The sequence below is a fragment of the Coregonus clupeaformis genome, chromosome 9, assembly GCF_020615455.1.
Source record: "Coregonus clupeaformis isolate EN_2021a chromosome 9, ASM2061545v1, whole genome shotgun sequence".
NCBI classification, from domain to species: Eukaryota; Metazoa; Chordata; class Actinopteri; order Salmoniformes; family Salmonidae; genus Coregonus; species Coregonus clupeaformis.
Genome location: NC_059200.1, coordinates 8,105,842 through 8,116,955, shown reverse-complemented (window position 1 = coordinate 8,116,955; position 11,114 = coordinate 8,105,842). Strand labels below are relative to the sequence as shown.

Genomic DNA, 11,114 nt, shown 5'->3' with positions numbered 1-11,114 from the left:
ACCACTAGAGTGAAAGCACCGCCAGCATTCAAAAGTGACCAAAACATCAGCCAGGAAGCATAGGAACTGAGAAGTGGTCTGTGGTCACCACCTGCAGAACCACTCCTTTATTGTGGGTGTCTTGCTAATTGCCTATAATTTCCACCTGTTGTCTATTCCATTTGCACAACAGCATGTGAAATGTATTGTCAATCAGTGTTGCTTCCTAAGTGGACAGTTTGATTTCACAGAAGTGTGATTGACTTGGAGTTACATTGTGTTGTTTAAGTGTTCCCTTTATTTTTTTTAGCAGTGTATTAAATAAGCGTTTTAATTAACTTCCATTGTCCGTTAAAGAGTTGCTGAATCTCCCCTCTAATTCAGTGGACTCATTCACCAGTGTGTGAACCTCCTCTTGACGCTGAAGGCAAATATAAACATCCTATGAAGAAAGGTTTAACCTCTTCATCTCAATTAAAAGGCATGAGTCATGAAGGTAATGTGCCACATAGGCTTTCATGTACCACAAAATAAGCCCCCCAAAACATTTTAAAGAAGAGGAAAAAGGCATGCTTTGGAGCTTGCCATTGGAGAATTATAACTCCTGGGCACAAAGCTAAAAGCAATGACAAAACCATAAAAGCCCTCTCACAGACAAAGGTTTTATTTATTGCTTTGTTTATTGACATTAACATCACTTAAAAAAAGGTTACGTAAAAGAAAAATAACAAAAAGTTGACATTGATGATGGTGTCGCAATTGCAACCATTCCTTTCAATGGTAGAAAATGCTTTTACACTAAACAAAACTAGTTCATCTGTTTTCAGGTCAAGCATTAGATTAATTTATATACAGAGGATTCGGTGCGTGGGGGGCCAAAATGTTCCATGTAAAGTCACTCCATTCTTCAGGTTCATTCAATGTTTACAGACCAATCCCTACCAGTCAGTGATGAACTGGAACAGAGCAGAGCCGAGTGAAATGAAACACCTTCAAAGCAGAGCTGTAAGTCCTACTTCACATATTTCTCCATGAATTTCTTGTGGAACTCGGAGCGCAGAGTGTCGTTGACAAAGCGTTTCTCCCTGCGTGCCTCATCCACTCCCTTTGCACAGTTCTTGAACACTACGTCATCGTCCCACCTTAGAGAGAAAGAGACAGGAGAGGATGTAACACAACAGCCATCCACAGCCATGTCCCAGGCAGTTGTGTGTGTGTGTGTGTGTGTTTACCTCCTCTTGACGCTGAAGGCAGTCGGGGTGGGGACTATCTGTTGCTGCTGCTGCTGCTGCCCAGCCAGGTTGAGCAGAGGATTCCCACTCAAGATGTTCTCCATGCGGATCCTCTCCTCCTCAGCTTTCTGCTCCCGCTCCTGGCACAGAACACGAAACATGGTGGTCAAAGAGGACCAGGGGCAAATCTCTCATTGGCTAAAGTATTGCTCTTAGCAACGCTTTCTGATTGGCCTTGATAAAAGGCTCAGATAGTTGCTTGCAAGCATCTCAAAAATCAACAAAAATGGTAGACATGTTTAAAGGGCCAGTCCTTAGTTGAAACAATAGCAAAGCGTCATACCCGCCTATTTTGTTTTGTAAAAAGCTGAGGGATGAGCCTGGAGAAATGTAACAGAGCTATAGATGCAAGTACTGACCATCCAATATATCAACATTAGTTTCAAGCATGTTTTGAGGCATTTACAATGTTTACAAACATTGGAGTAAAACAATCTTATATTTTGGGTTCTGATGGGGTTTGACAGTTGAACTAAGCTCATGAGGCATTTATAAGTGATATTCTTCAAGAATCAATATGTATATATTGAAATACGAAATTGTAACTATTTTGCACTATGGCCTATTTATTGCCTTACCTCCATAACTTACTACATTCACACACACTGTATATATATGTTCTGTTTGTATTTTTGACTTTATGTTTTGTTTACCCCATATGTAACTCTGTGTTGTTGTTTTTTTTAATCGTACTGCTTTGCTTTATCTTGGCCAGGTCGCAGTTGTAAATGAGAACTTGTTCTCAACTGGCTTACCTGGTTAAATAAAGGTGAAATAAAAAATATATATATATCAGAAAATGTCTGACAGGGATTATACACTACATGGACAAAAGTATATGGACACCCCTTCAAATTAGTGGATTCGGCTATTTCAGCCACACCCGTTGCTGACAGGTGTATAAAATCGAGCACACCGCCATGCAATCTCCATACACAAACATTGGCAGTAGAATGGCCTTACAGAAGAGCTCAGTGACTTTCAACGTGGCACCGTCTTAGGATGCCACCTTTCCAACAAGTCAGTTAGTCCAATTTCTGCCCTGCTAGAGCTGCCAGGTCAACCTGAAAGTGCTGTTATTGTGAAGTGGAAACGTCTAGGAGCAACAACGGCTCAGCCGCGAAGTGGTAGGCCACACAAGCTCACAGAACAGGACCGCAGAGTGCTGAAGCGCGTAGCACATAAAAATCGTCTGTCCTCGGTTGCAACACTGACTACCGAGTTCCAAACTGCCTCTGGAAGCAACGTCAGCACAATAACTGTTCGTCGGGAGCTTCATGAAATGGGTTTCCATGGCCGAGCAGCCGCACACAAGCCTAAGTTCACCATGCGCAATGCCAAGTGTTGGCCTGAGTGGTGTAAAGCTCGCCGCCATTGGACTCTGGAGCAGTGGAAATGCATTCTCTGGAGTGATGAATCACGCTTCACCATCTGGCACTCCGACAGAAGAATCTGGGTTTGGCGGATGCCAGGAGAATGCTACTTGCCCGAATGCATAGTGCCAACTGTAAAGTTTGGTGGAGGAGGAATAATGGTCTGGGGCAGTTTTTCATGGTTTGGGCTAGGCCCCTTAGTTCCAGTGAAGGGAAATCTTAACGCTACAGCATACAATGACATTCTAGACGATTCTGTGCTTCCAACATTGTAGCAACAGTTTGGGGAAGGCCCTTTCCTGTTTCAGCATGACAATGCCCCCGTGCACAAAACGAGGTCCATACAGAAATGGTTTGTCGAGATCGTTGTGGAAGAACTTGACTGACCTGCACAGAGCCCTGACTTCAACCCCATCGAACACCTTTGGAAAGGAATTGGAATGCCGACTGCGAGCCAGGCCTAATCCCTCAACAGCAGTGCCCAACCTCGCTAATGCTCGTGGCTGAATGGAAGCAAGTCCCCGCAGCAATGTTCCAACATATAGTGGAAAGCCTTCCCAGAAGAGTGGAGGCTGTTATAGCAGCAAAGGGGGGACCAACTCCATATTAATGCCCATGATTTTGGAATGAGATGTTCGACTAGCAGGTGTCCACATACTTTTGGCCATGTAGTGTATCAAACAAAACAACCCATTCATTTAGCAGGTCAATGGAGCCCTATTCTCTTCTACTACTCAGCAATACCTGAGAAATCCATTTGCATTTGGCTGGACTTAACTGGCACGACTGTGACCTTGCAGCTATTGATCATCTTGTAGCGACTCGTGTCACTGCGTTGGCGGCCTTACCTTGCGTTCCTGCTCCTCAGCCCGCTCCTTCTTGATCTTCTCCAGTTCAGCCAGCAGAGCCGCAGTGTCATCGTCATCACTGTCCTCAGAGTCATCATCTTCCTCATCATCCTATACCCAAAAACATAAAACAATGAAGGTTAGAGGCTGAGCTTTCAAAAAAAAAAGAAGCACAGACTTTAATGTGACAGGTGGATGAACATTTGGCACCTACGTCAGTGAGAGGGTCATCTGCATCCAGGTTGGCAGCAGGGATTTGATCTAGTCTGGGCCTCTTTGAGGACGAGGATGAAGATGTGGTGTGTTCTGAAAATTAAAAAGAGAAACCATAATTTTAATGATACTGGCTTGAGATGAAATCCCCTGCAGACGACTCATGTCAACAAAAAATAACCTTTGGGCATAATGGTACGTCAGATGCTAAAATCATCTTGATCTTCTTTACACACAGCAGACAATATTTTAAGTTCAGTTCAATCTTTACCTCGGGTCTGAGTTTATGTGTATGCCTGGATACCCACCTCTAGGTCCCCTCTCTCTGGTCTTCTCCCGGACAGCAACACGCTCCCTCTCCTCCAGCTCTCTGCGGAAGTCACGGGCACGCACCTCCTCTGGGGCATCCTGGGTGGGCTGCCTGAGGGGATGAGACAGGGACACAGAGTGAAACATCACTTCATCTTCAACCAGAAGGACCTGTTCCCAACTACTGGTGCAGTGCAGCACTAAGCCATATGGGGTAAGACTGATGCCAAGATGTCACACCACAACAAGGATAGGTTGTGTTACTTGTGTCACTCACCTGTATTTGATCTTTGTGTGACCAGGCAGATCTCGGCTGGAGTACTGTTTGGACAACGCACTGAGATCGCCCTCTCCCTTCCCTCTCCCTCCTCTCGCTGGCTCAAACGTCGGTCTCGCCGCTGTTGTCATTTTTGGTGGCTCTAAAAATAGAAAACCCAAGGAAATATAGCTAGCTAGCGAGAACAGAGGGCAACAAATACATAGCTAATCAGCCATTAACACATCAAATCATTTATCAACGTATTTTTATGTCACGTTAACATAACTCAATCCGTATTTAGCTAGCTAACTCGCCATGATGAAAAAAACAAACGGTGGACGTCTGAGATACAGAGTAGTTGGCGAGTAACGTTAGCTAGCTAGTACTGTACTTAATCAAAATAGACATCTAGGCTAGCTAGTTATATAGCTAGCTAACCAACAGACACAGCTAGTTAGTGAAGCAAATTTAGTAACGATTTCTGCATTGAGTGGGATTTAGTATAAAATTGGTATAGATTATTGCTGTGCAAACACCAACACACTTGTCTACGCTAGGTAGTATCTCCTGTTAGCTAGCAAGCTGGCTGCCAGCTAGCGTTAGCTTAGCTAACTATCTTTGCAGCGAGAAAAATAACAGTCATACAGTAACGCAAGCTACAAGTTTACAAAAATAATATCATAACTATCTTTCTCTTTAAAAAAAAACTAGCTTGCTAATATGGGACAATTTCGAGGAAATGTACCTTTTTCCTCACACTATGAGGAAGAGAAAGGGCCCTTTGGATTGTTAACGGTGACGTCACGCTGTATGCGACAATTCGTTTCGTAGGATAGCCGGAGCGTGTTGCCAACTCTTCAGTAAGGAAAGTAGCTATTGGCTGTCCTAAAAGTCGGTAGAAGTCGCTAAATGACGTCATCATCTAATTTACATAATTGGCCATGTGCATGTAATTGTGATGGATGCTGTAGGAGAGAAGAATAACATCATGGGAGAGACACAAAGTGAGTAAAAAGCTGTGCGAGGACTGGGCCGCCAGTGAGTGCTTTGGGACAGGGGTCGGGCCCACGGCACCTGCTGCTCTTTGAGAAGAGTAAGAACAATAGGTGCTTTCAGGCAAATAAATTAATATTCATGACTTACGTCAGGTGATTGGTGAGCTTTCTTGGGTGTGTGACGTTACGCAGATGCACTTTTAACTTTCCACAAACTGTCTGTATACTAGAAGAACCTATTTTTTATATGTTTCAAGATTGCATTGAAAATTGTGAAATGGTCTCCACTATGAAACAGGGCCTTATTTCACTGATTCCGAAGCATGATAAAGACCCTTCTCTCATTGACAATTGGAGACCAATTACTAAATATTGATTACAAATTGATTTCTCTGGTTTATGCCATAAGATGAAAGAAAGGAATAGATAACATTATAAATGAGACTCAAACAGGATTTATGAAGGGCTTTTAGATTATTCAGATGCAATCGACTCAGGTGCTGTTGTTTTATTTTTGGACTTCTGTAAAGCCTTTGACACAATTGAGCATTCATTTCTTTTTCAGTCTCAAACTTTTTGGTATCGGTGAACATTTTATCAAAGTAATTTGCATGTTTTACAAAGATAATAGTTCTGTGATACTAAACCTTAATCCATCCAAAATATTCAGTATCAACAGAAGTGTACGACAGGGATGCCCTATTTCGCCCTTTTGATTCATTTTGGTAGTGGAACTTCTATCTCTAGATATTTTGAATAATGCAAATCTGCATGGCTTTTCCATTTTTAACAGAGAAATCAAAATTTCCCAACTTGCTGACGATACTACTCTTTTCTTAAAGGATAAGGACGAGGTTGCCCATGCCCTTAATGCTATCACTGCATTCTCTATTGCATCTGGTTTAAAACTGAACCTTTCTAAATGTGAAATCTTATGTTTATATGACTCTGATGATAAAGAAATATAAAATATTCCTGTAAAGGACTGTGTTAAATATTTAGGAATACATCTATTAAAAAACCACTTAGTCAGACAACATATGAATGTATCTCCTAAAATTAAGAAAACCAAGAATAGATTTAATAATTGGCTACAAAGGGATCTTTTTATACTTGGGAGAGTGCTTCTGTCCAAGGCAGAGGGTCTGTCTCACTGTGTGTACCCCTCATTATCTTTATTTGTAAATCCCTCTACCTGTAAAGAGATCAACAAGACCTTTCTTGACTTCATCTGGAAAAATAAGTCTCCCAAACTAAAAAAGTCAGTCCTCTCAAATAAAAGATCTGAAGGAGGTCTGGAAGTGTTGGATTTTGTTGACATAAATAACACTTTCAAAATCAATTGGTTGAAAATATGTTTTATCAATACAGAATGAATTTGGTGTTTCATTCCAAACAATGTGTTGAATAAGTTGGGAGGTCTTCAATTTTTATTGAAATGTAATTATATTCCTGAAAGATTACCCGCTAAATTGGCTAGGTTTCACCAACAAGCTTTAATGTCCTGGAAAATATGTTTCTTGCACAATTTTTCCCCACATAAAGCTATTTTGTGGAGTAATTCAGACATAACTGTAAGGAATAAGTCATTGTTCTACCATAGCTGGCATGAGAGGAATATTGACTTTGTTCTTAAAGTTTTTTAGAACAGGGGTAATATTCTTTCATATGAACAGTTTATAACATTGAATGAGTTTCCAATACCTTTCAGAGATAACGAGCCGACAGCTGACACTCGTTACCTCCGATTGGGAGTCATTGACCAAACATAGAAATAAACCCAACAGAAATACAAACATAGAAATACACCCAACGAATGAACATACCCTGGCTCAATTTACAGAGTCCCGGAGCCAGAGCGTGACAGTACCCCCCCCTAAAGGCGCGGACTGCGACCGCGCCTCAATACGGGCTAAACAAGGGAGGGCTGGGTGGGCATACCTCCTCGGCGGTGGCTCTGGCTCTGGCCTTGATCCCCACCTCCTCTCCCACCCCCCAAAGTACCCCTGGTCCTGTCTAGCCCCGCTGGCCGGAGCCGGACTGACGACACGCGCCCCTGGCTTGGTGCGTGGAGGACGAACGGGCCTTACCAGGCTGACGACGCGCACCACTGCCTTGGCGCGGGAGCAGGAATGGGCCGGACCGGGCTGACGGGCGCACCCCTGACTTGGTGCGGAGAGCGGAACCGGGCCGGACAGGGCTGACGACACGCACCACAGACTTGGTGCGGGGAGCAGGAACGGGCCGGACAGGGCTGACGAAACGCACCACAGACTTGGTGCGGGGAGCAGGACTGGGCCGGACAGGGCTGACGGGCGCACCACAGACCTGGTGCGGGGAGCAGGAACGGGCAGAGCCGAGCTGACGAGACGCACCACAGACTTGATGCGGGGAGCAGGGACAGGCCGGGCTGAACTGGCGACGCGCACCACAGACCTGGTGCGGAGAGCAGGAACGGGCAGAGCCGGGCTGACGAGACGCACCACAGACTTGATGCGGGGAGCAGGAATGGGCCGGACTGGACTGACGACGCACACCACTGGCTTGGTGCGGGAAGCTTGGATGGGCCGGACTGTACTGGGGACACACACCACTGGCCCTACACCGGGATCTGGAACGGGCCGGACCGGACTGGCAACACACGCCAGTACCTCTCGCCGTGCCTCTACTTCCTCCATCCCCTCTTTGACCAGTGGCCCCCGTAACCCGGCAGCCTTCTCCAGCAACCCACTGGACCGCTCTATCGCGGCCTCCTGCTGGTCCGCCGTCGTGAGCCCCCCCCTAAAAATTTTCGGGGCGTCTCTCCTACCCGTGGCCCAGGTCTCCATGTCCCTCGCCAGCTTCTCGCCCTTCTGCCATAATGTCAAGCCCCTCTCTTCCTCACTCGGCTTGACCCAGTCCAGAAGGCGAAGGAGATCTGTGAGGGATCTCCCCGGCGATGGCTCCTGGACACGCTGCTTGGTCCCATCTTGGTGGGTTTTTCTGTCACGATCGTCTTCCAAAGGAGTAGACCAATACGCAGCGTGTTGAGCGAACATGATTGACTTTATTAATTAAGTACCAAAACAATAGACGATTCATGAAGTCCACAGTTACAATGACCGTAAAGGAACAAAAACCCACAACACCCACAGGAAAACATACAGATTAAATATGGCTCCCAATCAGAGATAACGAGCCGACAGCTGACACTCGTTACCTCCGATTGGGAGTCATTGACCAAACATAGAAATAAACCCAACAGAAATACAAACATAGAAATACACCCAACGAATGAACATACCCTGGCTCAATTTACAGAGTCCCGGAGCCAGAGCGTGACATTCATACTGGCCCCCCGTGGGAATCGAACCCATAACCCTGGCGTTGCAAACACCATGCTCTACCAACTGAGCTACATCCCTGCCGGCCGTTTCCTCCCCTACCCTGGACGACGCTGGGCCAATTGTGCGCCGCCCCATGGGTCTCCCGGTCGCGGCCGGCTACGACAGAGCCTGGATTCGAACCAGGATCTCTAGTGGCACAGCTAGCACTGCGATGCAGTGCCTTAGACCACTGCGCCATATATATATATATTTGTTGTATGTATTTAGTATTTTTTTGTTTATACCTGTGTGTTGTTTTGTTAGAAATGTTTGATGTAGGGATTTAAGTTGTTGATTTTTTTGTATAATGAATAAAATAAAATAAATAATAATAATAATAATTAACAAATAAATAAAAAATAGAAACAAAAATAAAATAAATAAAAACTTTCTGTATGTTGCTTTTTGTGCTTTCAAGAAACTGGGAACAAAAAACGAGGTCAAATCATGACGCCAGTGATCTTCAAGTCGAAAGGTCAGAGCTCTAGAAAGATGCCTGAGTTTCCGACATGGAATTCCGAGTTGGATGACCAAAACGATTTTTCCCAGTCTGAGCTTGTTTTTTTTGGGGGGGGGGGAGTTCCCCAGTTATCTTGAATGCACTGAAGTCAGAAGTTAGAGATTTCTGAGGTCCCAGTTGTTTTGAACTCTGCATTTTTTAACCGAGGTCCAATGTGAATGAGATGCCTGCCGGTATAGAGTACCACAGTATGAGTCATAATACCCATTAAACCTAGCGGTCAAACAGGGAAATGGTTCCAATCGTTTTTCCACCATTCATTTTTTCCATAGGGAATTTTAGAAACACTTAAAATAAGGGCTGTGTTTCATGTAGGCTTACCAAGATGGCGAAGTAGTGCAGTTCTGTTTTTGTCGTGTGTCTGTAAATAGCCTGTAAATACCCAGTTTTTTTGTATTTTTCGTACATATTTCCCTATCAGACTTTTCATCCTTCTACAAAATATACTTTCCTGCAACCCGCCTCACTCAATGTGGAACGGATTCTATTATTGACTTACCTTTTATCTAGAATCTCCAGTTGAAACTAGCTAGCCAGCTAACTAGCTACTTGCTATTAGCCACAGTTAGCGGTATTTCACCCAGAACATTGCATTTTTTTTTCTGCGGGATTAATTTAATCACTGGATATTAATCACCGGATATTCGGCCAGTCTGCACAGCGCGTTATCGACCCAGAACATATCAGTTTTTCTGCCGGAATCACTGAATCACTGGACCTTGAACTCCGGATTCATCGCTACCAGCTAGCTTCAACTAAATGGACGCTGTGGTCTGGCTAATCATCCTGAGCTAGGCCCATCTCCCGGCTATCTACCTCTCTGTCAACCGGACGGGACCACCTAGTGTTGACACGGAGCCCCGCCGATCCTACACGACTGGTCTGCCGACGAAATCGTCTGATGTGGTTAGACGACGTCGACCACGAAGATTCCATCTGCTAGCCCCGGCCCGCTAGCACACGCTAGCCGTGGCCTCTTACCTGCTAGTGCTTTAGCAGCCTCCGAACTATCCTATTGCTGTTCACCGGACCTTATGATAACTCAGCTATACAGCTGATGTCTGCTGGACTATTCCTTTTTACGGTACTACATCCTGTTTATGTTTAGCCTCAGCCCAAACATGGTTAGCTTATTGTTGTTTCGGTTATTTCTAATTGTACTATTTCACTGTAGATCCCCCAGCCCAGCTAAACCTGCCTTAGATAGCTCCTTTGTCCCCCCCCTATACACGCAGAGACCGACTCAATTGGTGCCTCTAGTGATACTATCTATTTCATTGTTACCCAACGCTTAGGTTTACCCCCACTTTACTCATATCCTTCCATATCCTTGTCTGTACATAATGCCCTGAATCTTTTCTACAACACCCGGAAATCTGCCCCCTTTATTCTATGTACCCAACGCACTAGAAGACCAGTTCTTAAAGCCTTTAGCCGTATCCTTATTCTAGTCCTCCTCTGTTCCTCTGGTGATGTAGAGGCTAACCCAGGCCCTGCAGCCCTCAGTATCACTCCTACTCCCCAGGCGCTATCATTTGCTGACTTCTGTAATCGCAAAAGTCTTGGTTTCTTGCACGTAAACATCAGAAGTCTACTTCCTAAGTTTGAGTTATTCACTGCGTTAGCACACTCCGCCAACCCTGATGTTCTAGCAGTGTCTGAATCCTGGCTCAGGAAGGCCACCAAAAATTCTGAAATGTCCATCCCCAACTATAACATTTTCCGTCTAGATAGAACTGCCAAAGGGGGTGGAGTTGCAATCTACTGTAGAGATAGCCTGCAGAGCTCTATCATACTATCCAGGTCTGTGCCCAAACAGTTTGAGCTTCTACTTCTAAAAATCCACCTTTCCAGAAATAAGTCTCTCACTGTTGCCGCTTGCTACAGACCCCCTCAGCCCCCAGATGTGCCCTGGACACCATATGTGAATTGATTGCCCCCATTTATCCTCAGAGTTCGTA

At 44.9% G+C, this 11,114-nt stretch overlaps 1 protein-coding gene across 1 annotated transcript; it reads right to left on the bottom strand.

Annotated features, from left to right (window-relative positions):
- Window positions 1–622: 622 nt before the first annotated feature.
- On the bottom strand, window positions 623–5,120 carry LOC121574353 (protein CWC15 homolog). Its single transcript, XM_041886971.1, has 7 exons — window positions 5,019–5,120; window positions 4,292–4,433; window positions 4,014–4,126; window positions 3,707–3,798; window positions 3,493–3,603; window positions 1,212–1,351; window positions 623–1,121 (listed from the first exon to the last, which is right to left on the bottom strand). Exons 2-7 carry the CDS (start codon window positions 4,420–4,422, stop codon window positions 992–994), a joined length of 717 nt encoding a protein of 238 aa, XP_041742905.1. The 5' UTR covers window positions 4,423–4,433; window positions 5,019–5,120; the 3' UTR covers window positions 623–991.
- Between the last annotated feature and the right edge of the window lie 5,994 nt (window positions 5,121–11,114).

Coding starts and splice junctions, on each gene's coding strand:
- LOC121574353 (XM_041886971.1), bottom strand. CDS start 4,422: ATGACAACAGCGGCGAGACCGACGTTTGAGCCAGCGAGAGGAGGGAGA. Junction 3,799..4,013: donor CAGAGAGAGGGGACCTAGAG/GTGGGTATCCAG, acceptor TTTAATTTTCAG/AACACACCACATCTTCATCC. Junction 1,352..3,492: donor CTGAGGAGCAGGAACGCAAG/GTAAGGCCGCCA, acceptor GTTCTGTGCCAG/GAGCGGGAGCAGAAAGCTGA.